The sequence below is a fragment of the Pseudopodoces humilis genome, chromosome 10 (genome assembly GCF_049639895.1).
Source record: "Pseudopodoces humilis isolate 2021_Gansu_Grassland_sample_001 chromosome 10, ASM4963989v1, whole genome shotgun sequence".
NCBI classification, from domain to species: domain Eukaryota; kingdom Metazoa; phylum Chordata; class Aves; order Passeriformes; family Paridae; genus Pseudopodoces; species Pseudopodoces humilis.
Window position 1 is genome coordinate 3935257 of NC_142209.1, and position 27302 is coordinate 3962558.

At 50.3% G+C, this 27302-nt stretch overlaps 1 protein-coding gene across 2 annotated transcripts in view; it reads right to left on the reverse strand.

Annotated features, from left to right (window-relative positions):
* The window catches only part of PAPPA2 (pappalysin 2), an 86672-nt gene that overhangs the window by 4971 nt on the left and 54399 nt on the right, over positions 1–27302 (reverse strand). For both annotated transcript variants that reach the window (XM_088060420.1, XM_088060419.1), the window contains exons 14-20: positions 25487–25658; positions 23090–23267; positions 20548–20761; positions 14104–14272; positions 13273–13405; positions 12039–12148; positions 9376–9447 (exon numbers count right to left, since the gene is read on the reverse strand). In XM_088060420.1, coding sequence (XP_087916546.1) covers positions 9376–9447; positions 12039–12148; positions 13273–13405; positions 14104–14272; positions 20548–20761; positions 23090–23267; positions 25487–25658 — 1048 coding nt within the window. The remainder of the gene's footprint in view (positions 1–9375; positions 9448–12038; positions 12149–13272; positions 13406–14103; positions 14273–20547; positions 20762–23089; positions 23268–25486; positions 25659–27302) is intronic.

Genomic DNA, 27302 nt, shown 5'->3' on the forward strand with positions numbered 1-27302 from the left:
GTTTGTTCAGACAGAAGCTCCAGTGGGGCGTGTGTCAGCACGTGGAGGTGCAGCATCTGGCACTGCCGGGCCGGAGCCCTGCGCTGCCGGCACAAAAATAGTAACGGCAAATCAAGTGCTTGGCAATTTAAATAGGCTAAAAAAACACAGCCTCTCAAAGCTGGGAGCAGGCACGGATGAAGAGAGAAAAAATTGAAGGGGAAAAAAAAATATGAAAGAGGGAAAAATACTGCAGGCAAAGGAAGGATGCGAGAAAGGACTGGTTAGATCCCAGTGCATCCCAGACAGAATCATCTCTGAGTGCTCAAATGGTGCAGTTTCTCTCAAGGATGCTGGGAGATGTCACCCAGGGAGCAGTGCCTGTGCACAGTATTTTTCCACAACCCTTGAGGAGTCCCCAGGCTGGCTCCATCCCTGGGGCTGTTGTCCTGCCCAGCAGGGAGTCCCCAGTGCCATCAGTGGGGCGGGCAGGGTCCAGGCATTTTTCTTCAAACCCACCTTACACGTAGGTTGATTCAGTGTGAAAGAGCACAAAAGGGTGCAACAGGTGAGGGAAAGTTGGATCACGAAGACTCAAACACAGATCACATCAGTGTTGGACATATTTCAGTGCTTCACTGCTGGTATTTGATAAATATTATTTTCCAGGAATGCACGTTTTGCTCTGGTTGAGCACACCTGAAGACCCAGCACCTTGCTTTTGGCCATGCCCCCTTCCAGATGTTTTGGAGGAAGGTGGAAAAAAGAAAAAAAAATCAGCATTTACCTGGCTAACTGTGTAACTGAGGAGCTGAAAGACTCCTCCGATCTGCCACTGAAGTGGAAAGTGCTTGTCATTTCTATCTGCACACAGCCATTGAAAGGCCAGATCCCAGTCTCAGGGAGCCAAGTCCAGCCTTAAAAAGCAAAATGCTTTCTCCCAGACTGGTCCTGGGCTTTGTGACTCTGCTGATCCATCCAAGGAAGGTGCACACTTAGCTTTCATGGAGCTTCTAAGTCAGCATGGATTTTGCTGTCCTTTCATTTGTCCCTTTGGGAATTGGTATTCTGGGCATCAAGCTCAGACTGCTTTTATGCTAATCCAACTACATGGCTGAGAAGATGCAGGTGTTTTTGCCCTCCTCAGCTATCACTTTGAAAGCAGCCCCAGAGAAACAGGGGAACCACCTTTTGGGCAGGGACCAGCCCTGGAAAAGCTGCTGCTGCCCTCAGACTCATGCCTTGTGCATCAGCTTCACCACCAGTAATTCTGCTCCTGGGACAGATGAGTCACTAGTGGTGGGAAGATGAGTTGGAAACCCCATCCCTTTGGTGGCAGGGGGATGTCAGACCAAACCAGGCTTCACAGAACCATGGGACACAAACCTGAGTTGTCCCAGGGCTGGGGAGTGCTACAACTGCAGGGGTCTGCAAGAGAAGCTGTGTTCCAGGTGAAGGTGCTGCCTGTGGCAGGGAGGAACAAACAGGATATGTGGGGAAGAAAAGCATGGACAGGCTGCAGTAGCCCTTGGAGAGGCTGCCTGCCAGATGTGTTCTCTTCCTCCCTACCTCAGTCACTAGCAAGATCTTTCCAAAAGCTCTGGGAGGTCCCTGGGAGGACTTGAAGAGTGCCCAAAGCCTTGTTAAACATCTGGTTCACTTAAAGCCCCAATACATCCACCACCCCACCTTGGGTCCTTAAAAATTCCCCCTCCCATCCCTGTCCCAATCCCTCCAACATCCTTCCAAACCACTGCTCCCCTGCAGAAAACTGTCAGTCCTTAAGGCCAGAGATGTGGCAGGAGCTGGCTGAAGTGATTCCATAGCACCGGGTCCCCAGGACAGATCCCTTTCCTTACACACATTCACGCTGGTGAGGCAGAGAGCCCGGTCATTCTTGGCTCTCCCTGCTTGCCCAGGGAAGTTGACTGGGAATGCAGACTGTGGGAGGAAATGACAATGTTCATTGTTTGGATTAAATATTTTTCTTGGCGCTCTCTCTGTTGCAGTGTCTTTTATTTTATTTTTTCTTCCCCCCTTGACACCCCAAGCACATTCACTTTCCTTCTCTCCTTTTGGAGGCTCTCTGGCACAAGGAGGTAATCTGCTCTGAAAAACAGAGAGGGACAGAGAGGGAACAGGTCTGGCTTATGCTCAGAAAGTTTTTTGGGATGTTTTTGTGCCCTGAGCTACCCTGAGCAGAGAGCAAGGTCTACCTGGACCATTGTAAAGAGGGAAGTAGAGTGAGCAACATCCAGAAGAAGAGACCTCTAGAAATTTGGAAACGGGAACCTGGGACCAAGTGGCCTGAAGAAGAGAAACAAAATCCTACAGACTTAGTGCTTCATTGTCCATTTTTATGTCTTCCAGTTCCTGTCCCCTGAGCCATCCCTCTGCTCCTTTTGAACTGTGGTACCTGCCTGTAGCATGGCTCGTTGGAGACATCATGGACCTGCCCCATCACCTCAGACACAGACAGAAAGCAAAATAGAGAAATTCCAACTGCTTCTGAGCCTGCTGGTGTCCCTGAGCCACTTGTCAGCTAAGCATGCAGATTGTTTATACCACATCTCAGGTCTCCAGAAACATCTGCTCCAGCTCCAATGTCTTCTCCCCAAGTCTCACTACAGAAACAGAAGCCTGCTGCTTGAGAACATTCTCCACACACCTGAGTGAACACTTCAGGTGGGCTGGAGGGTTGTGACACCCTGCTGTCTGGTTTCAGCTCATGGACCATCACTGCTGCTGCCATAGCACCTCCCAGCAGTCTTGGTGTGGAGCTCTAGGTGTTCTCCAGGACAGTGGGGTCCCTTGGGGTTTCCTGCAAGCAGCTGGGCCCATTTAAAGCAGTCAATGCTGAGCTTGTGCAGGATTGGTGTCTGCAAGGGGGATGGAGTGCACAGAGGCTCCATGGGCTGCTGTCAGTGGCCATCCTGGGAGAGCAGGTCCTTGCCTTCATGCTGCCTGAAAGTGCTTCTGTGTCCCAGGCCAGGATTTCGCTCGGACACACTTCTGCTGCAGAATTGAATGTGGCACTTTGGACCCCTGAATGGGGATGTGTTTCTTTATCCCTCTGCACTGTGCTGCTCAGAGGCCTCATGGCTCAGCAGAGACCCATCTGGAAAGGTCTTTGCATAGTCCAAGAGACAAGAGGGAAGAAAGAGATAAAATGCTGGTAGAGATCACCACATCGGAGCAGATCTTTGCTTCCATCAAAACATCCATGTCCATGATATATTCACGGTGAGTTCCTCAGCCCTGTCCTTTTCACACCCTGATCTCAGTGCTGACAGGAGAAGAGACACAGAAGCAGGAAAGAACAGGGTGGGAGGAGCAGAGGAAGTTGCTGTGTGTCAGTAGTGCTCCTGGCAAGCATGGTGGCTCACCCTTCACAGGGTACCGCTGGGACACACAGGAGAAGGCAGGACTTCCTGTGCCATGAGCACCAGCCTGCCATCCTGCCCTCAGCAGCTCTCCTGCTGCACAGATTGGATCTCCTGCCAAGCCATTTGTGCAAAATATGTTACAGGATAGAACGGGTTATGGAAAACAAGCCTTGAAAACCACAAGGGCCTCCTGACCCACTTGTATCTGGTTTCTGCCAAGTTCTTGTTACAGATCTTAAACAGAAAGAAAAACAATGTACAAGGGATGAAGGAGCTGAAGGGGAATGAATATTCGTGTTGGAAGAGCAGTTGGCTGGGCTACGCTTGGGGATGTTTATTATCAGAAACGACTCATTGATTTTTATTTCAGCGGGTGCCTTCAGTGGTTTTCCACTCTGTCTGTACCACTGGCTGCACGACTGTGACTGCTGGGAGGGGGAAAAGCGGGACGTGGACAGGGATGAGGGGAAGGCACCTGAACTGGAAAGGGCAGAGAAGCAGCCAGAGGTCAGCACAGCCCAAGTGCAGGGCTGCTGGCACAATGTGACTTGGGGAAGCTGAGGCTGCTCCCACCTCTTTGGGGCTGCACCGCTATTGGTGTCTCTAGGTGCTGGAGCCCTACCCATGCCAAAAGACCTCCATCTTTTGGGGTCCTGTGAGCCTGTCCCTGCAGGTAGGGGAGGGGCACCTGTCCCTTGTCCTTGCACTGTGCTGCTGTGTAAAAATTTTATTTCCCTCTGCTTTGTCTCTTAATAAAATGATGCTGCTACAATCACACTCCATGTGTGTGCAGGGGACAGAGATCTTCTCTTTGTTTAGGAAGAGCACGCCTCAGCTGCGATTTTTGTAAGAGGAATAGATTTCTCTGGATCATCCCCTGGAAGGCTGTATCCCATGCTGAGCAGCCCACACTGCCCATGCCAAAAGCAGCATGAAAATGTACCCAGCAGGAATGCAAAGAGCTCCCCATCTTGCCTTCCACCTCCCCAGCATGAAGGGCTTTGGTTTCACCAGTCAGATGTCAGGGCTGATGCAGAAATGACCACTACCCGCAGTCTGTGGTCCTCATGCTCCCCCACCATCTGTACAAGCTGCATTAAGCAGGGTGGGAGGTACAGCATTGTCTGGTCCAGGAGAGGAGAAAGATGTGTGAATCATGAGAGGGTGACTAAATTCTGGCCATGCTTGCTTTAGAGAGTCTCCTTGGTGCAGATGGGGTACCTGCAGTCCTCACTGCCTTAAGCCTCAGAAGAGAATCTTTCCTGGAGCAGAGCATTCCACCAGCATCACATTTCTTACCAGTTTCCTGTGCTGAGTTTTGCCATGGTACAAAATCAGAGACACACAAGTCTGGGATGAGTGAGAACCAAGGGTCCCCAGCCCCAGTGACACTGAGGAACAGAGGCAGCTGGAGCTCAGTTGCAGTGCTTGTCCCAGGGAACAAGTCTCACACCCTGTCTCCCATCACATGAAAGAACAGCAGGTTTTAGGTGACGCTTCCCACCATCCTTATTGTATATGCCTTCCAAAGGGTTAATTCTGACTGAGAAATGCTGGACACAAGCCACAGATGTGCCGAGTGAGGGTTTTGTGCATCCTGGTGGGAAGAGCTAAGGATTCTTCAGGGTCCTTCACTACCTGTTGGATCAAGAGATTCAGGAACAACTTGCAACCACACAAACACTTCAGTCCCTATTTAATAATTTCCATTGCAATAGCTCAGGAAAACCACAAAACAGAGAACAGATGAATGTTTTACGATTGTGATAACATGACCAGCAGCATGAGAGGGCAGCGAGACCTTGTCCTCGCTCAGGGAAGACCTGAGAAATTCCCAGCAGCTCATGCTCACAACAGCATTCTGTTCTCTGCCCATCTTCATCCAGGGCATGAGGCAGAGACCTCAAGTCAAAGTCCCTTTCAATTAACCCTTTGCTGCCTGCACATAATGACATGAAGCTGGAGGTGAGAATGAGGCCAGCATGTTGCACAATGTGTTGGCTGCCCAAAAATGCTGCCCGCATTCACTGTGGTCACTGCAAGAGCAGCCTAGCTTTCTCTGAGTGCACTTGAGCAGGACAGTGGTGATTACCCCGTTCTATGAAAAACATTGTGTAAACACAATGATGATAAATTAAGTGAACCTTTGCATCTAAACCACCTACAATGTGAAGCACAGGAGCCCCTGTGGTGAGAGACAGAGGGGTGCAGATATAGGGCATTGCACAGACTAGGAGGTGCTCCATAGCAGCCACACTCATGCACAGACTACTTTGGACCGTAGCAGGAATGGTCAAAGGGAGCAACTTGGATCTCTATACAAGATCTCTATATACAAGCTGTCTCTTCCTCTCAAGTCAACAGTCTCACTTGCTTTTGAGCACAGGTGGATGATACATCAGAGGTGATCACCTTGGGATGGCTTAGGAGAACGTGACCCAGGTGCTGCAAACACCTCCCTCACAGCAGTCAAACACAGCACCAGGACCAAAACAACCTCCTCCCAACCCATGGTGGGGAGGAGGGGTTTCTCTCCTCCTCCACTCCCCTCTCCTGACAGCCCCAAGCCCCCTCCCTTGGTGCCGCCATCTGTTTTTCTACTGATGGCAGGGGACGAGATGTTCCGCTGGCCCTCGAAAGGCAAAGTGCGCTCAGCGCTAACTTGTATTCCTGACGGGCTCCTGGAAGGGTTTGCATCCCTCCCTCCCCTTCCTCCCTCGCCGATGTACGTGCCTCACTGCTCCGGCACTGGGGAACTTGGCAAGGCACAGCAAGAGAGAGGGAGGCAGATGGATGACCAGATTAACAGAAAGAGAAGGGAGGTGGGGAGAGAAGTGAGAGGGATGAGCAGGCAGGCTGATCCACCGCCAGCGTAGGAGAAAGATGAGTGAGAGTCCCCCTAATGCCACTGCATGGTGACCTGCACTTTCCAGTATGAGGCAGAGCTCCAGATGGAGCTGGGAAGGTTGAGCCTTGGCTACTGCTCTCATGCCCCGGCCTGAAGTGACTCCACCAGAGAGAGACAGTACGGGCTGCCAGGTGGCCTGGATTCCTGTTATGTAGGGTTGCTCCCCTCACTGAGGCATCCAGAAGAGAAACCTTCCTGATCCAAGACACACTTGGCAGTCAACGGAGAGACAACAGAATCTCCAAGGGGTGACTCAGACCTGAGGTGACATGGACAGTCCACTGGAACAGCATTTCACTGTGATGGCACAGTCTGGGCTCTTTAAGGAGGTGTCTCCATTGAGGGGCTCCTATGAAATGAGGGGGAACCCAGGACTAATATGACCCATGGACATGGCAAGTGAAGCTGAACCACGTGTGTGAGGGAGCCTCCATGCAGTGAGGACAGAGTGCAGGTTATAGTCTTTACTCTGCTCCTGCTGTGTGATGCCTCCACACCCACAAGAGATTGGGGGAAGTGGAACAGCCTGTGAGAACTGCAGAGCTCTTCGTCACAAGAAGGAAGGCAAAGAGGAATAGGAATGAGGATGGAAGTCAGCACAGATGAAGTACAAACAACATTCAGGGTATTCTGTGGTCAAATGGGGAGACTGGTGACATCTCCCTTCTTGCCAGTGCCAAGCAGAAGCTCCCAGAGCAGTACTTTGAACGAGGCACCTTCAATAAGTGTTACTCTTTACAGCAAGACAATGGCTACTATGAAACTCACGTGGGGGAAAAAAAATTACCTAGGAAAATTCGGATTATTGGTCCAACCTTAACAGCTTGCAGCACTGTAGGAGGAAACACATGGGAAAAAATAAACCAAGACATGTATGTGAGAAGTGAGGAGAAGGAAAACAAGGATGAAGAGGAAGCTGGGAGCTGTACCAAAAAGGAGAGCATAAGGGTGAAAGAAACTATCTGAGGAGGAATCTTCATTAGTGTTACAGTGAGTGACTGTGACCGTAAAAATAGGCCTGCCCTGATGAAACTGCTGACAAGGAACAAGGCACTGTTCCACAGAGGAGGATCAGGATATCTAACAAATAGTTAGATGACCTGAAAGACTACAGAGAGAGAAACAAGATGACATTCTCTTGTATAAAATGGAAGGGCAAGCTGTTGTAGTGATGGCAAAACATCTGCTGTTAGCTTGGTGCTCATCAGTTGGAAAGAAAGGAGGAAGAGAAAGATCTGCATGTACTTGCTGACCTCAGGATATCTGAACTGCCAGACTGATGCAAGTGCAGAAACAACAGATACAGTCCTGTGTCCCATCAAAAGAGACATTTCCAACACAAGGAAGCTTTATGCAGGGCTTTGGTAAGACCTCGGATGGAAGAGTATGTACTGACTGCTTGGTCATTCTTGACGAAACAATAATTGAAAGCAGAAAAAGTATTTAAGAAGTCTACAAGGGTGATGAAGAACATGGAATCTCTCCATCTTCTGGTGGGACACTGCAAGATTTTGGCCTGGTTAACCTCCTGTTTGCCAAGAGTCTTCCCTGAGACTGCTTCCTCAGAGTAAAGGAGAGTGAAGCAAACAGGAACATAAAGATCTCATGTTGGCAGTGAGCGCATTTGATGAGAGCACAGTGACTTACACTGTGACTTCAGGTACTCAGTCTCTCTCTCACACACACAAACAAATAAATTGCCATTTTTCATCATTCCCTATGGGATCTCTCACTGAACACACAGACCCAAGGTGAAGCACAGGAACCACACAGGAGGAAACACTAGGGTCAGTCTGGGATACCTGAGCCTAAGGGAGAAGTGTCACAACTGTGCCAGCTTTATGTAACCTGAGCTGCACAGGAAGGGAAGAAGAAACACCTCACACTCCATCAGCTCTTTTGAAAGGACCTAGTCCCAGAGAGCACAAGAAATTCTCCCTTGCTAGAAGAACCACCAGAGAGACAATCACTCAATCATCTGGTCTGCTCTTCCACTTAAGCCATCCCATTTCAAACACATTACCCCAGATTTGTGCTAAAAGATGTGGTTTAGAAGACACAGAGCTCCCAAAATATCAGAGGATCACTAACTTCTGGTACTCAATCACCAAACACCTCTCCAGCACACAGCACCTCATTTCCTTACTTTTTCTGCCGGTGTCTCGCAGTAGACGTGCACAACACAGACACTGAATTTGGGAAATAACTGCTGCACCTTCTGTAGACCATTAGGTTTCCTTCCTGAGGACATGCCCCTGCAACATTGCCCTTTCCCCCACACTTCAGTCGGCAAAGAGCTGAGCTCAGCAGAACCAGCGAGGAAAAGCAATCATTCGCATTGAAATGAGCACAAGAAAAAAAAATACAATCAGCAAACCCCAAAGCTATTTTTGGTGTGCAAACTCCTTTTACATCTTCCTTTTTGGTAAAAATCCCAAATTTTCAGCATACAACATTCCAAATTTTCCCCCCTTTTTCCTTTTATCCTCAATCATAATAACAACTAGTGCTTGACAAAGACTGCCTATTTTTAATTTCCTTTGTGAACTGACTCCAGGCTGCCTATGATTTTCTCCTGCCTGGTCATTATTCAAAGCTAAATGAGTGGCTAACCAAATTCTGCAAGGAATTCTTTGTCTGCAGATTCTTCAGGAGCAGTTTGTTTTGCATACACAAGGCTGGAAATCCTGACTGTTTGATTTGGACAGGTGAGTCACACAGGGCTTTTCTGGACCCATGTTACTCTAGAACTGCGGTTCTGGTTAGGGAAATATTCCAGCTTGGAGTCAGCTCAGGCTTTTGGGGGATACCCCTTGCCAGTGAAATCCTTTTGCTAGAATATTCTGCTCGGGCTGGCCAAAAAGAAGCAGGCAAGGAAGGAAATAGGTTATTGTGCAGCTCTTGCTCCCCAGCATCATCCTGGCTGTGGGGATTCTACACAAGGATACTTCCTCTGCTATCTCTGCTCATCCAGCAAGCCCTGGCCCAGCTCAGAGCAAACATAAGGTGAAAACAGTCTGGTTTGTGCTGGAGCAGGTCTTCACTGCCAGGAACTCTCCTGCAAAGAGCAGGCAGCTTGTGCTGGGGACAGGGAGGGCTTACCTCGCACGACTGGATGCAGTGAATGACAGAGGGGTCCGGGTACCACCGCAGCCTGCCCGTGCACACAATGTTCTGGAAGAGAAGGAGAAGACAGCAGTCAGGCGAGGTGGATGAGGCAGGGAAACAGCCAGCAGTGCTTCCTGGAGCTAGAGGGTCTCCTACAGCATTGCATTACTCACTGTGGGGCAGAACAGCAGTGACACCCTCAGGACCCTCCCTGCACACTTTGAGGCCCAGCAAACCCAGGGTAGCTGCACCCAAGAACCCACAGACCAGGGTACACTGTTCAAGGCAGAGGCCAGACACACACGTGTGTGGGTGTGTGTATGTAGATGTATATTGGTTAGACTTGCTGATCTTGGAAGTCTTTTCCAGCCTTAGTGATTCTGTGTTTCTATATTGATACAAAACTGGAAGAGAACGAAGGGAAAGGACAGGGACTACCTGAGAAGTGGGTTTGGCTGGCAGTGCCACCATAATGTCTGACTTGGCCAGGAGCTGCTACTGGGGGTAAGCCACAAGAGACTGAAGTCTGCCATCATGTCTTTGTGTGATGCTGAATTCACCAGCTTCTCAGCTGGTCATCACTCAGTGCCTACAACAATTGGCTCATTGATCCCTGCTCAGGCTCTGGAAACTGCATCCTGGGAGGACTCATCTCTCCAGACAGGACTTGAAGTCGATACACCAGACTCATGGTCACTCTGAGGTTCTCACTGGTATTTACAAGGCACAAACTCAGCTGTTGCAGCCAGATGGACACAAGAGCGAGATGTGAAGGGCTCAGTTTCCCAGCCCTGGAACACACCACCCTGCTCATTTAGCTGGGGTTTGTGGGGAACACTCATGATTACACAGGGGGAAGAAAAGCCCCACCGCACATGCAATTTCCTCCTTGTAAAGCTCAGGCAGGCTTTGAAATCTGAGGCCCCATAAAACGGCGTCTGGCCTGTGAAAGTGTCCTAGGATGCCCTTCGCAGCACGGGAATTGCACAGAGGGATAGGTGTGTTTTCTCCCAGCCTGTTGTTTGACATGTTCAGTGGCAGGAAGACTGGCTCCAGCATTCCCAGGTGGAATGGCAGCTAGAGATGGGGCAGCTCTGCCCACACAGACCAGCTGCAGGTCCTTCTGCAGCATATTTGGTCAAGACCATGATGAGGCTGGAGCAGGATGAGGCCCTGGCACTCCTCAGCCAGTGCAGGAGGGCAGTCCCAGGGAGAGCCAGCCTAATGGGGCAAAGACTGGGGAATTCCAGAGCCCACTAATTCCTGCTCAGCCAAGAGGATGCGTGCATCCCAACCCCATGGAGTTGCTTTGTATGTGGTTGTTGTGCAACTCGGATGCCATTTTAGCATACTCATATTGGTATACTCATATTCTAGGCTGGGAAATAAGGGCAGAGAGACAAACCTGCTCAGCTGTGGGATGCTATGAATCAGAGCTGAAAGCAAAACAGGACTGTGCCTTCTCTGAGTGGCCACTGCAGTTCCCAATGTTGTTTGCCCCATGCTCTCCATCTCGTGGAGCATGGCAGCTCCCGGGAACAGCAAACTGTTGAAGGCTTGGGGGAGCCAAGTGGGGAGCGGAGAGAGAAGCCAGGACGGAGAGGAAAACAAGATGGTCCAGGGAGAGAGCTCCTGGCACAGGACAGAGCTCCTTCTTAAAATAGAGTCTCCTCTCCCTCCTCCTCCTCTCTGCAAAATGCCTCCCTTGCACGAAAGCCTGCAGCGGTGGTGAAAGGGAAGCCGAACGCCACTGCCTCAACGGGCCAAGCCATCTGATCCCTCAAAGGCAAGGCCTCCTTCCAAGGCTCGTGCTTAACCATCCCACATGCCCCAGACATCCTCACCCCCCCGGCAGCTGTCCGCTGTGGGTCTGATTCAAGGCAACGCACAGTAGTATCCACAGGCATGATGCTGGGCCTCCTGCGGCTTCCCAGGAGGAGGGGAAAGCATTTGGATGGGAGCACTGGCTCCTGGGAAGATTGTTTGCTTTTCTTTGTTCCACCTCCTTCCTTATACATCTCGTTTTTATTTCAAGAAATATTACCCCAGCAGAGCTGCTTTTTGGTAAAGTCGTGCCATGAGGATCCAAACTATTTGAGCTATTCGAGCTGCTTTGCCTACAAAATGAGTAAGAGGCGGGGAGGGAAAGGCTCCCCTGTTCCAGCAGCAGAGGCACCCGGCCGGCCAGCGGGTCCTGGCAGCTGGAGACACCTTTCAGCTGACAGTGTCCTGCCTCTTCCTTGGCAGGGAAACGCCTGCCTAGGATTGCATCTCTGCTGCCAGGTAACTGGGGACCCAGGCTTACACTGTGCCAGAGGCGGCTTTTGCTCTCCCAGCGCACTGGCCGACAATAAACAGCAGCTTAACGGGTTTAGGCACACAGCACATCCTGAAAAATCAGTGGGATTCTTGCATTAAACTTCATATATTGTGGTATCCTGCAATTCCTTGAAAGCTGGCTTGGGAGCTGATAACTATGCTGAACTTTAGGCGAGCAGGAAGATGCGTAGTAGCATCCACTGCTTGCCTTTGCAAGTCTTACCCTTCTTCACCTGAGGCAGACAATTTGGGTTAAAACACCAGATGGAGATGGAGACAGGATCCCTCTCCATGCTGCCAGCAACCCCCCTGCTAGAAGAGCTCATCTCCCCTTTTACCTGGACTCTGGTGGGCTGCAGCCGGTGATCCATTGTCTCAGCAGTGACGTTTTTGGGCAGTATGACGGGGTCACTGGGAGGAATGATACAGGAAGGAATGCATACAGCACCTGTGGGAGAAGGGAGAGCCTTGAGGACCTTACCAGGAGCCAGGCATCAATGCCTTGTAGGAGGCCACCACTGATGGTAGAGACAGATGTAGAGGGGACCCTTTTCCTCCCAGCTTGGGATAGCAATTCCTTCCCCAAATCCTGAATTAGCCAAAAGCCTACAAGAGCTGTGCTCAATTCTCTTCTCCCAGATGAAAGGAAAACTAAAACCATCTAAGAGAAAGATTCCAACCTTCATGGCAGGACAGGGGACCCAGCATGAAAATAAGTCTGGTCTGGATGTTATACGATGTTTGCTGACACGTTAAGAAGTGTCTTTCATAATTTTTCTACCACAGAATTCCCACTGCCTTCCCATGACCCAGGAAGATAAAAGGCTGCAAAAACTACCTTGGAAAAACAGGCAGGATCCCAGCCCTAACACCAGCCTCACATCAGGTCTGTCCTGAGCTTAACCTCAGCAGTCCCTGTCATTAGACTGTCCTCAGCCTGGTTGGACCAGACTGGGATGACTGGTGCATTCACTGCAAAGTAATCAAATAAATAATAAATAAATAGAAACAATAAAATTTGCTGCTGTGCTCAAGCATCCTGTCCAGTGGGATGCTAGACCAGATGCAACAATCATGGCTAAGTATTGTAGCTTTTCCTGAAAGCACCAAGAAACCAAGTCCTGCAGACAGAAGTGGATGATGCGGTCCCTCATCTGGTGAAAGTGCCCTGTTACACTCAATTGTCACTGCAGCTTTTATGGCTTTTATCTAGAATTTGTCACGTTAACCCTGCAAACAGCAACAGCAGTAGCAAGTGGAGAGATCTCAGGAAAGATGGAGGGCTACAGGTCAGGAAAAGGAATGCAAAGAGCTGGGTTTGCCCTAAAAATAATCCCTGCTGCTTCTGGAAAGAGAGATGCTTAATGCTGAAGACAACTTTAGGTTGCCCAAGAGTGCAACCAGGGTGAGCATAAGGCTAAAGCTAACCCTGGCTCTGTATTTATAAAGATGATGAAAGAGAAAACAGGATTTTTTTTTCTGTTTAAGTGGGGATTTGTAGAGGAAGAGTCATTGTGACTATCAACTCTCTGGGATGATTGAATCAACACAAAGTTTGTTTTTCATCCTCACCAATGCCATGCCCCTGCTCACACTTGTACTCCACGAAATTCAGCTCCGGGGGTGGTGGGCAGGTGCCCTGCAAGCTCTCACACAGTTTGAACTCCTCTGTCCACAAGCCCTCCTTAGTGCAGATGATGGGAACCTGCAAAGCAGAGGGAGAGCAGCTGGTGTTATTTGCCCTGCCTGGCCACTGCCCATCTCCGGGGGAAGCACCGTGCCAGGACACCCATCCCTCCAGAGAAAAGCTCCCCAAGGCAGCTGGGTTACAGCCCTCTGTTCCAGCCTATGTGCACTGACCAGAAAGACAACTGTTTCCCAGCTGCTGCTGGATCCCACCAGAGGGAATCAGCCACACTTCTTTTGACAAGACTCTTTCCAAGCATTGATAAGATACCTGGGTGGAAGAGCTGGTAGGCAGCAGCCTCCATGCCCAGGGAGGCCCCTTGGTGAGTACAACTGCTGCAGCAAGCTTGCCCATCATCCCAGTGAATGCCTTCACAGCAGCTCCTAAAACCTACTGGAAACCCCCTGCTTATGCTTTCTGACCAGCCAGCTTGGCTTTCTGATAAGCCAGATTGCTTAGGACCTCTGCTTTCCAGACAAGGTCCCCTGGGAGCATGTGAGCATCCCCAGGCACATTGTGCCATGTATGGGGCCCAGCAAGAACAGCTTTGGGCTTGTAGAGGGTCTGCTCTTTGGTGGTAAAAGGGTATTTGGCCTTGGGGATGGGCCAAACTGTTGCAGGGCCCCTCTCCACAGCATTGCACAGGGAGCCCTGCACTTTGCAGATGCTCTGAAACACAAGGTGTGGTCAATGTGTGCCTCTCCCCAGACACTCACCTGCTGTCCCTGCTGCTCACAGTTGAGGACACACTGGCTGTCCAGCTCGAAGCCCTGGGTGCAGTTGTACATGCCCTCAAAGACGGGGGGTGGGGGCTTGCAAACCACAGGGACGCAGTGTCCCTCTTCCCACTGCCCACTCTCCAGGCACTGGACCTTCAGGAACTTCCTGGGGAAACACAGACACCAGATTGGCCTGCAGAACCCCAAATGCTGCATCTTGGCTGCACCAGGCATCCCACAGCTGTCGAGAGCAGATTGAAGACCTCTCTCCTGAAGCACAGTCATGCCCTCCATGTGCACATCATACAATCCCTCACCATGGGCACATCTTCCGAAGGGACACCCCATGCTTAACCAGGACCTTTTCTTCTCCCTGGGGGGATTGCACTGATCTAGGAACACTGGATGCATTTCCCTTGCACTCGCCACCCCGCAGCTCCCCACCTCTTGTGGTGCCCGTAAACCATTCCTCCCACAGTCCCTGCAGGTCCTGCTTTGTCCCACCGCCAGTAGCTGCATACTTTGCTGGATGGAGTTTGCCTCCACCAGTAAATCCTCAGGCCTGTGCCCAGCTGCTCCTGAGGCTCCTCTTTGTACTCCAGCCAGATCTGTCAATCTTGCTCTCACCAAGGGGCTGCCGTGCCGCAGCAGACCAGTACCACCCTATGCTGCTAAAACATAGCCCAGACACAAACTACTTGCCAAGAAAAGAAATAAAGAAAAAGTCCAGGAGTGGAGCCCACCCACTTTTCAGTCTCCCTTCCCTGGCAGTGATAGAGACACCAAATCTTTTACACAGAGGCATCAAAACTGGTGAGGCATCAGTCTGGCCAAGGACTATGCTCTCAGCAGAAGACATGTCACTGTCCTGATGGGCTTTACCTGAGCCAGAGCTGATTGCTCCATCCTTAGTGAGACTTTTTTCCCCATTCCTGTCCTCCTTTACTGACAGCACACTCCAGCTGCCTGCCCCTGCCCCTGCCCTCTCCCACCACGGGTGCCAGCAGGCAGGGCTCCAGGCGCCACGTTTGGGAGTTTATAGCCTGCCACAGGTATGTGGAGGGGGCCACCAGGGGTTACAGAAACCCCTGGGGGAAGGCATTAAATTGCCCCTTGTTCTGAGAGACAGCAGACAGAGTGTGGGGCCACCCAGCTGTGCCTCCACACATGGTGCAGAGTCACACAGCCTGGAGAAGCAAGGGGACCCCATCTGCACCCTGCTGCCAGACGAGGGGTGTTCCCTGTCAGATTTCTGCTGGAAACACCTGGATGAGATATTTTAGAGGTTTTTGCAGCATTCTCATATTTTAAAATATTTGCAGCCTTTGGAGAGCCCCCTTCTCCCTTCAGAAATCAGGGATCTGTTTTTTCTCAGCACTGTATAAAGGGGCAGTGGGTTCCTGCCAAGGTGAATGCGGGCTCCAGCAGGTAACACAGAGGCAGGCGGGGTAGGGAATGGGACACATCAAGTCCACTGGCACAGAGCTCTGCACAAATCTTCCCTCCAGCCCACCTGAAAAGTGAGGATGGCTGTGGTGTGAGCACCTGAGCAGCAAGAGTTGTTGCAATATCACCCCTACAGCAGCAGCCTTGAATTAACTAAGGGAGCTGCAGCTATGAAGTGTTTCAGAAAGCTGCTGAGGCAGAGGGACTCCGGATTTCATTGTAGGCATCTGTGGTTTCAGTCCATTGCTCATTTAACTTTTTTGTTTGCCTGCCCTTTCTATGAGGATGACACTCATTGCCTTGCAAAGATGTCCCCATCAGACTGCCTTCTCCCAAATCTGACTGAATGCTTTGGTCTGCCCAAGTTTAAAGGTAAGCAAAGGCACATGCCAAGAAGGACTAATTCATGTTGGATATCCAGCTCCACAAGCAGCATTTTCCCCTTCTTGAACTTCCTGGCTCACAGGATGTGATCCAGCTGCAGAACTTGGAAGGGGTAAAGCACTGGGGGTTATGGAGATAGAAACAAATTGGTAGTGTGAAATCACTGCCACAGCAATACCTCAGGCACTGACCAAACTCCTTTAAAGACCAGGAGCATCCCAGCCACACGTGACTTTTCACTGGCCACTGTGCACCTCCCTGTTGCTCTCCAAACCGTGGCAGAGGCCCTGTGCCCAGGAAGGCCTGGGGGGGACGGGTCAAGCATGGGGAGGACACGCTGCGGCAGCTGCAGTTTGCTCAGGTGCAGGCTGTGGTTTGCAGCCCCATCATCCTCACAGGGGCTTCCTCGTTTTGATGTGGTGCTGGAGTGCCCCCAGGCAGAGCATGGCCTCTCACACCTCTCCCCCAAACCTGCACCCTCCCAGACCACCTTGCTCTGGAGGCTCAACCCTCTGCCAGCATCCACCCAGGGACATCAAACACAGCCAGCCCAGGCTGACCCTGGGCTAGAGGATGGGGTGTGGACCATTCCCACATACATGAAATAAGCAGTTCATATGGAAACATGGAGAAAGGAAGGAAGAGGCCTTAAAAAAACCAGTATATACATAAATACACACAACTTCATAGGAGTTTGAAATTTCTGGACCCCCTCCCACTTCCCAACTTCTTCTGATCTGGGTTAGTGGCACTTGGTGATTAACAAGGAAGCCAGGAAAATCAGAGTCAACCCTCCAACCAGGCAAGCCTAATGGACAGAGGAGGCAAGGGAGATGTCTGAGGCCTGCAAGGGCTGTATCTGAGGCAAAGGCACGAGCGCTTGCCAGCTCCAGGAGCTGAACATGCAGAGCCTGGCAGGGATCCAGCCATCTTCTGATGCAACCAGCTTGTGGGGGAGTGGGTTTGCTGTGCAGGAATGGTGACAAATGAGTCTAAAGCCTCATCTGCTATGGCAGGAGACTGATGGCTTCAAAGAGAATAGGGGGAAAGGAGAGAGCTTTTTCAGTAAATTGAAGGAAAGCTGCAGCAGCGTGTAGGACCCTCCACTGCTGTGCTCCCTCCAAACAGCCTGGACAGCCTGGGCTGTAAATGCTCAGAGACCTTAGAGGTGGAAGTGACAGGAGCCTGGTTGACAGCCTGAGTTTTCTTTACCTGACTTTTTGGTTCCCACCGCTGTGAGTGTTTGCCTTTTATCTGGAAGGGGTGAGATACAGGCAGAGGCAGTGAGTGCTCTTGTGCCCACCACACACTTGACTGTTGCCCTCCTAAACTGCAGTGCTCGTGGATTAGGCTGTCCTGCTTGCCCCACTGTGAACTTCGTTTTGTTTCCAGTCCCCAGTCTGCTAACTCCTTCCAGTCCCCATTTTCTCCCACCTCCTCTCCTTCCATGGTTTCTGCTGGTTTTAAACAGGGAGAGAAGGAAGAGGGGACGATATCTCTGTGTAAACTCACTGGGGATTGTGCTGGGCTCCCTTGATCTGCAGGCTGAGACCTTCAAATCTGCCTGAAAATACCAAAGTGGCTCTTTGCTTCATTCCCTCAAGCTAGCAGGAGCTCAACACATCACAAAGGCAGCTTGGAGAGCCCCAAATCTCTTCTCTCCAAGGAATCAGCCCACAATGGGCAAGTGAAACAAGTCCCCCGAAGGGTCTGGCCTTTTAGGTCTCCAAATTGAGAGCATCCTCTCAACATTAGAGTGCTCCTCTAAAGGATCTCTTAGCTATTATCACACAATCATGGAATTGTTTTGGGTTGGAAGGGACCTTAAAGATCATCTTTTTCCAACCCCCCTGCCATGGACAGGGACACCTTCTACTAGACCAAATTTCTGCAAGCCCATCAAACCTGGTCTTGTCTATTGCTGTCAGAGATCTGCTTTAGATGGCACTTCATGCTGGAAGGAACAGCAAGGAGCACTGTGGGGGTGATGCCCTTTCCCCCAAAGCATCTGACCCCTGACTTTCAGGCCAGCACTTTCCAATGCTACAGCTCTGGGTGATGCTGAACATTTCTCCTTGACAGTCCATATCTTTGTGTGATCCAGGTGGTGGGTTAGTACTGCCATGGAACAGGTTCTGCCTAAATCCAGAACGTTCCTATCACAAAGCACAAATGCTTATAAAGTTCCCCTTATTACCCTTACTTTGGAATTAGAAGTGAAGTAGCTTGGCAGCTGGAAGCCAGGCTGTTACATAGCCTCTCCAGGCTGATAACAGATCTCTTTTAGGAAGAGTCAAAGAAGCTTTACCCTTCATGTCAGCACTGTCAGTCAGATGAACCTGCCAGGAGGAAGGCAGCAACTTTCTGGCAGGATCTTGATTACACCATCAGTATTTCCTCAAGGATCTCGTTGACAAGCAGTGATTTCCCAAGGGCTTTTCCTTACCCAGGTTAATAGACAAAAGCATCTCCAAGACAACTGATTTCTTCATCCCCTTTCAATTTCACTTAAATTATGGGAAATTAATTTCAACTACAATCTCAGCCCCTTCTAGGAATCCCTACTGCTCCTGCTGGAAAATTCAACCAAAAAATAGAAGTGAGGGAATTGCATCTGTGTCCAAGATTACCTTCACTTGCATGGAGACAGCTGGATCCCAACCACGGTTCAGGCCTGCAATAAGGTGGGCAACTCCACATAAGGAGCAAAGCTAGAGCTAAAAGAATAATTCAAAGGAAGCCTGACTGTATTTCCAAGGGTGAGCTAGTTATTGGCCGTGAGGAATCTTCAGTGTCAGTCACAGCTTATGCTTGACTTTTCTCCAATATATAGTACACACAGAGGGTCCTGCTTCTGTATCTACATCAGCACCTGTATGGCACTAAATCCTTTAGCAAGGCTTGTGCTTGCTGGGATGGTGGACAATAGGGAGACAACAGATCAAGAAATGAGTTTTCTGAACCTAGAGAGACCTGATGTCCAAATCACCAGCTTAGACCCTACTTTCACACCACCACATCAAGAAGCTGCACCTCATCAGTGTTGGTTGCTTCCAGAACTCTCCCCCACCTCACTTTCTCCAAAACTGGCATGATTGAAGAGATCAACCTCTCACTCTGGCAGCTCCCACCCTCTCCTTGCCAGGGCTGAGACACCAGGAGGATTTCCAGCAATCCAGGAACTGACATACTGGCTAGTAGCTACTACAGCCAAGGGGTTTGTACTCATGCTGAGTGTACACCAAGAGCTCCTGATGAGACAGAGCAATGACATTTACAAGTTCAAGGAAAGGTTTTTGCTTGGGGTGGGCCACTCACATAGGAGTTAATCTGCATGATGGGAAAGCAATACTATTTCTGGTTTTGTAAATGAGGTTTTTGTATTCCACCATCAGAGATGTTCGATGAAATAGCAGCAACAACAATTGCAAAGGGGAAAATGCGAGGTCAACGTGCATTGCTATGAAAATGTAATCCACTTTTGCATGATTTTTCTTGACTTGTCTCACAGCCTGTTCAGACCCATATGGAAGTTACACATCAGAGGAGCCTCAGGATCTCCCAGAGGTCACCATTTTTATCAGCAGTTGCTGCAGCAGGACAGAGGGTGCCTAACTTTGCAAACTGAGTGGATCTGTTTGAATGCCCAGTGCCTGAAGCGCCACAGGCACAAAAGCTGCTCTAGAGTTTGCAAAGCAGTCCATGTGATCGCTGCCATAATCATTTGCTCAGCTCCCTTTGGCCCCAGAAATGCTCCTAACACTGTGAAAAGCTGTTTACAGAAACCACTTCCTTCATTACTAGGCAAGAAATTTGGCAACTGCTTCCCACTACACAACAACTCTACCCCAGAGCAAAGAAGAGATGAAGTCTGCATCCAATTAAAACTGGAAGGGGGCATTAAACAATTAACACATAATTACCTGATTTGGGCCTGAATCAAGACTCTGGGGAGGACCCAGACAGTGCCAGGGAATCTTTAGTGACCAAACCCAATGGGGACTTTGGCTGGGGGCGTCACAGAAAAACGCTGCTCTACCCCCCAGCACCGCAATATTGGCTGAGAGCAGGGCTAGGGAACCACCAGGAATTTTTCCCCGAAGCACCAGGAAAAAATCTTCTCCCATTGAAATGCCAGTGCTAGAGATTAAATTTAGCCGAGAGGCACAGCGGGTGAGATGTTAACCCTGACAGAAGGCAGCCATTCATTCCTACAGTGCCTCTGTTCTATGTTTTATCGCTTTTGGGAAAGACAGAAGCTCCAGGAATCTGCCAGCATCTTGTAAATGTCTAATTACCTGGGAGTCCACAAACACTGAAATTGGTGCTTAATGTTCACAGAGTGACAAATACATTAAGGTGCACAGGAAGATCTGCTTATTTCAGCTTAAAGTACTTAACAAACTCCTGTGAGCAACAGCACCATGTTCCCACCAGGTTCACCTAGACCAGGGAATGCCTCTTGTATTTCAAGAAATCTGTGTGATCAGAGCAAGCTGCTCTGCCTTCTACCCATTGAGACAGGTCTTCAATATTGCCCTATCACCTCTGCTCCTTGCACACACTGGGAGGAGGAAAGAAATGGTGATAACAGACCTGCCACAGACTTACTTCTTAGGCTTGTCTGCTGTGCTGTCGGCCACGTGGTATCCAGGCTTGCACTTGTAGCGACAGACTGAGCCCACATCGTGGTTCCCCTGCAGGCAGCGAGGCACCAGAAGCTTGGCGTTGGCCACGGCGGGAGGCGCGTCACACTCCAGCTTGCAGTAAGCTTCAGGCAGGGACCAGAGACCATCCTCCAGGCAGGTGAGCCACTGGTTTGCTCCTGACCCCAAAAGAGAAGCAGTGTGTGGGGTTACAGCTGAGCCAGGAATGGGGTCCTGCCAAGGGGAGCTCAGAGCAACCAGCAGAAGCCCTCTTGTTAGAGTGTCTACTGATACCAAAGGGGACAAAAAACACGAAGACCGTGGACTCCATCACCTGCTTGGTCAGGCTGTAGCAGAAAATACTTGAATGCAGACAAAAGCATGGCAGGGTCAACTTCTAGAGGCTGGAGAAATGATCTTGATTCTGCAAACCTCCCCAAATCTTTCCCTTAAACTTGTCCTCTTTCCTGGTAGCCCAGGATAGCTAGGGACCTTTGTGTGAGATAGCTCTCTGTCACATTCAGGTGAGCCCACCTTCATTCTCCCCATGGGCTTTTTGCAGTTTGCCCTTACCTATGCTGATCAAGCTGACACACCCAAGTACAGATACGGTGCAAGATCATGGAATTATGGAATGGCTTGGGCTGGAAAGGACCTTTAAGTGCCATCTAGTCCAGTCTCCCTCTGCCACGGGCAAGGATATCTTCTACCAGGTCAGGGAGCTCAGAGCCATGTCCAGCCTGGCTTCCAATGTTTCCACGGATGGGGAATCCACTACCTCTCTGGGCAACCTGAGAGTCAGGAGGATTGGAAAATGCCACAAGGACAGATGTGGGAGGCTTCACTGGTGTGACTGGGAATTCAAACTACCCATCATTAGAGGTTGGCCCAGCTATTTGTTGTCCCCGATAGACCCAGCTAAATGGGTGGCCAAAACTGCACAGCTCTAGATGCCTGTGGGAAGTGCCCAGGACTACATCACCCACAGGGTGTGGATGATGGATAGTTCACTGGGAACTGATGAGCAAGAAAAATAGCTGGACTGGAGTGAATAGGGCTCTTCCTAGTGAGAGGTTTGGATCAGCGTGTTTGTGGTGCAGCCAGGCTGCTCTACAGTTCCTTCAAATATCACTTTCTTTGTACAGAAACAGTTTGGGGCCAGAGACAAGATGAAATCTCTACTCAGCACCTGTGTTCCTGATGGATCAAAGCTTCCAAGGGTTGTCTTCCACCTCCAAGTGCCACACAGCCATGTCATCCTTTCCTTGCCTATTCTTAGCACTTATTAGCATCGACAGCTTGCTTGTGAGGAGGCAAGTCTTTGTGGGGAACAAGCATAGCACATGTCCCTGCCTCAGTGGCTCAGTTGTGTCAGCTGTTCTCCAAGAGTTTACCCACATGGCTTGGCAGCCTTGGCCAAGCACCTCCAGCCATCATGCTGGAAGTCACCCTGGGGCCCACGGAGGGGACGCCTTCCCACGGAGGGAGCCCATGGCAAACCTCCCAGTGACTGCAGCGGGACCAAGAGGCAGCTGTGAGTGAAAGATCAGATTAAAGCTCTGCCCTCAGTTGACCAACCCAAGGCAATGGGCATCAGTTCATGCAGAATTTGTGTTGTTGAGATGACATTCACATATTACCCATTGATCAGCTCACTCTGGGGATCTGCCACCATCCTCCCCGTCATGAAATGAGACCTTAATTCTCTGCAGTTTTTGCTCCTTGGATTTAGCTTTTTTTTCTTTTAAAAAAAAAGAAGTAAACAATTCTCGTACATTTCAGCTATAAATGTCTCCATAAAATAGGGCACCCATTAAAATGATTTGTTGTATGTGATTTTTCAGAGCAAAGGCACTGGTGGAAACTCACAAAGTCCCAATGCTTGAAGCTGTCAAGGCAATTACCCCCGAAATCCCATCCAGCTCAGCCCTTGCATAGACAGAACAGTAGCTCTCTTTCTCTGACTTGGCTTAAAAAAATTCCTGCGGCTACTGATGGAGTCGGTAGAATGAAAGCCAGGCCATGGTGTGTCTGGGTGGTGAGCATCTCCCAGACTGCTCTACAGCTGTGGGCATCAGTCTCTATGGCTTTATACAGCCCCAGGCCCCCTGAACCACAGGCTTCCCCACAGCCACCAGGCACAGAGCCACTTCTGGCTCTCTGAAGTCCTCTCTGTCTGCCTGCATGTTTCTTGTCTCCATCACTGTAATACTGGAGGCTGGACCAGTTTATCAGGAGAGGACATCACTGCACCTTGAGGTGGATGGATAAGGGCTGCCTGCCAGGGGATGGGAGTCAGAGGGAATTATCCCCACACTAGGATGTCTCTGCTCCAGGGGGAGGGATACACATCATTTTGGGAAGTATCTCAAGAGCACATCCAACTGGAGAACCCCAGGATAAGTGAAAAATTCCAAGTAGCAATGCTCTGTTTGAACTGCTTGGGACAGGCATGGAAAGGTGGCATCAAAAAGGGTGGTTAAACGCCTTGACACTCCAGACCATACCTTGAAGCTTGGCTGGGGGGATGCAGGAGAAGGAGCATCTCTGCAGGTAGGTAGTCCCCACAGGGCAGGAGAACTCAGCATAGTACACGTGGGACTGGTCAGGGACACGGCAGTCAACAGGGTCACAAGTCACAGATCTGTCCCACTGGCCCGAACTGCACGTCAGCACCACCTCCTGCTGCAGAAAAAGCAAAGCTCCATCAGACTCCTCAAGATGGATTTACATCCTGAAGATGATTTACGGTGTGCCAGCACAGCAGAAAGGTCTGACCCAAGTTTCAGGATGAGGAGAGGTCTCCAACATTTCTCCTCCCCCAGTGTGCCCTTTCTCCCCACTCTGGACAACGAATCACGAAGCCCTGGCCTGTTCACAGTGAGATGTGTGGGGTGTGAGAGCAGCAAATGTGCCTTGGGTTAGCAATCCAGCTACTGTGCATGTTACATTGTCTGGGTGGTGCCAGTCCACATTAAGGAAAAAAGGAAAATCCCTTCAAGATACACTGAAACCTCTTGAGCTAAGCTGTTCCCAGCTTTATGCGCTGCAATTTCCTCCCCTAAAAATCAAGTCTTATTTCAACTGTTGTCAGAGAGCTCTTCTGTTGATTGTTTTTCCCTAAATGTCCCAATTCCCTCATGCCTCAGCCCACAGACCCCACTGAAATCATATAACCTCATTTACAAATCCTAATTATACAGCCCCTCTTACTCAGCTAGGGAACTGCCTGAGACCAAAAACCACCATGGTCCCACCACTAAATACGGTCGACATGTGCTACAGACTTCATCAAAATTGAGTGGTGGATGATGGTTTGCTATGAGCAACCTGGTTTAGTGGAAGGTATTCCTAGCCACAACAGGGGGGTTGGACTAAGTAATCTTTTATGGGTCCCTTCCAACCCCAATTGTTCTATGATTTCCATTCCCAAACTGCTAACCCCAGCCCAGCAGCCCTCAGAGGCAGGGGCTGCAGACCAATATTCCTGATGTCCCTTCACTGCCTGAGTACAGTCACACTGCTGGTACAGCTGAACATGTGACCTATTCTCTCAACCAGCACACTTTGACTGAACCTGGATGTAGTGGCACTAAAGGACAGTGCTAAATTTGAGTCTGGCACTCCCAAGTGTGCAGCAGGATCTAGGTGAAGAGGATGCTCTGGAGAAGAGCTGTGTGCATTTTTCTTAATAGGGTTACAAGCCAGACATCGCTGTAATATCACTGGAGGGCTCAGGGCAAGGCACTTGCAAGCTGCCCTCTGCTGTGACAGCCACTCAGTAAAGCTCTGCTCGAAGTTTCCCATCTCACTGCCAAACACAGGAAAACTGTCACCCGAGGCAGCCTTATTTTGTGTGGTTTCATTTCGGAGAATGGGAACATTTTGTTTTCCCTGGACATGCCTTGGCCCACAGACCCAGTGGCCATGTAATTAATAACCTCCCACTGATGAGCAGTGCATCTCCAGCTGCCCTATTGCACTTCCCCGTGCCCACCTCTCCTCTGGCCAACGCTGCAGCATGAGGAAACCTGCCTGCCAGGTGTCACAAGCAGATCTCCAAGGAGAGGAAATGTCATCCTGCTGACATGGCCCAACTCACTTTCATCTGCCTGCCCCAAGCAAGTTCACGCTCTCACTCAGTCTGGCATGTAGACCAGCTCAGCCCCAGATACTCCCATTCCCCTCTCCAGAAACAGCCTAAGGACAGGACACTGTGTGCCTACACCCCTGCCAAGGTGACTGCCTGGACCAAGGCAGTTCAGTTCCCAAGGACACATCATCCCAGGTCTCCTCAGTCAATAACTAAGAGCTGTGCTGGCTCCTGGCTTTTATGAGGTAACCCCCAACGCTCTGGAAAGTGGGACAAACTCTTTCATGGTGACCTCTGTGCCATTATTGCAACACAACACAAAGGAAGAAAAGCTCTCCATGCTCTCAGCTGCCTCTAAATATAGTTGCTCTGCAATGACTTCATTTTTTCCTGAGCCACTAACTTCAGCTTTAAGAGAGAAAACATCGCAGGGATGTTTAACCCTCCAAGCAATGCCCATCTGGAGAGCAGAAATATCTACCCCTCCCTCTGCTGGAGTGCATCACCTTGATTTGGGACATGCCCTGCAGCAGCTTTCAGCCTGGTAGAGGTGTGCTCTGCAGACAAGAGTGGACTGGGAGAACTAGGACTGCAGTGAGGGAAAGAGAGGGATCTCCAGAGCAGAAACACTAGCCATGAGCACAGGGGTCCAGCACTGGAGCTTCATTGAGCTGGGATGTGTTAGGAAAGCAGCAAGAAGGTTGGAGCTGGAGGAACAAAGTGGTCTGTACTCTGTCCAGTCACCTCAGGGTAGTTAAATCTTTCTTTAATCTATGTCTTGGTCCCATGGGCCATCCTGAGGCCCACTCACCTCCATGGAGCCCAGCCTCTTCCCACCACTGGAGTGGAGGATGAAGCCCTTTTCACAGGAAACAGTGCACATCATGTGCCTTGGGCCATCGGAGCTGCAGTTGAGGGTGGCAGCATGAGCGAGCAGTGGCCGCGTGCAAATTCCCGATCCCAGGCAGGCACCATGGGCACAGCTGTGGAGGAGAACAGAAAAGGGATCAACCAGTGGGTCCCAGGACTGCTTCAGCAAGGAAAGGCTCTCTCCATGTGGCACTTGTGCAGGATGAATGCTCGTCAGGTCACAGATGCCTAGAAATGCACACCTATCCCTTGGCAGCTCCAGCTTTTTCGAGGCTTCAAGTCTCTTGACAATGATGCCAGGACAGTACTTTACCCCAGCTCTGTCTTAGCTGGACTTCATCCCAGCCCCAGCCCACACCTTCCCACCAACCACCACCGTGTTCTTTCAAGCTGATGAAAGGAGACACAGAGCAACAACATTCCAAAGTTTATGCTGCCTGCGCACAGGCACAGAGTGTGCACACAGCCTGGCACCAAAGGGGCTCATTGAGATAGACCAAGAGAACAAAAGGAGGGAGGTGACAAGGAGAGGAGAGGCTTTGTATAACTTTTGAATCAGATATGTCAAACTCTGTATAGGACACTGGAGAAGCCACAGATGATTCTCTGACTGCAAGGAAAGGTTTGGCTAAGAGGAAACCTCTGCAAATATTAGGGAATCATCCACGAGATGTTTCTCAGATCCTGTGCAGTCCCCTTTCATAACCATACAGCTACATCACAGCCTGTGACAGAAGGCAGAAGCTGAATATACAACTGGCTCCTCAACACCACTCATGCCACCTTCCCCTGCTCCCCAACCCCACTCATGTCACCTTCCCCCTCTGCCCTGATGGTCTTCAGCACCTCTGCTCCTCCCACAGGTAAACACAGCACTCCAAGCCTGTTCATGCCAGGCTTTTTGGGATCAAGACTATCTCAAGACACACCTGTCCAGCTCTTCAGTCTCAGCTGTGGCCACCAAGGTGAGATGTAGCTAAAGAGAGGAATAACCTTCCCCTCAGCACCACTGCAAGTTACAAGAGGTCCCAGGAAAGTTTGCAATGCATCGCCCATTCCTTAGTCTGCAGTGCATCACCCATGTCTCCTTCTCCTCCTCACTGCAGCAGCTTCCCACTGAGGAGCAGTCATTAGAGGTACTGATTATTTAAGCATCACAATTCCATAATGAGAACCAGTGCTGGTCAAAGGGTTATGGTCTCCATCAGTGAAATGCAGCCAGTTGATTAATTACCTGGGATGGAACTGGGACGAGACACAGGGCAATACAACAGCTCTCAGGCCCTGGTTATGCACCAGTCTGGCTTTATCTGTTACCAAGTGATATAGGTGCAACACCTGATCTCAGCCCTGCCCAGTCAGGGACAGAGGTGCTGCTGCAGCTTCAGGCAATAACTGGGGAGAGAAGGGAGGGAGCTGTACCTGAACACCTCGCTCTCCTCTGCTCCCTGCTTGGCACAGGGCTGCCAGCCATTTCCAGGCACTGCCTTTCTCCCAGCGAGGCAGAGGCCTCTGCCTCTTGCCTTTACTCAACATTTCCAGCCAAGGATGCACAGAGCTAGAAATACCACAAAAGACACACACACAAAAAAACCAACAAAAAACAAAAAAACAACAAACCCCAAAAAAATCCAAGTTGGTGCCGACGCAGACATTAAGGGAACGCAATGTGCTGTTGACTCTGGACAAGTCCACCGAGCCAAAGACATGGTGGAAACCTGCAGGCCACAGCCCTGAAAGAGCCGGTGGGCACAGGA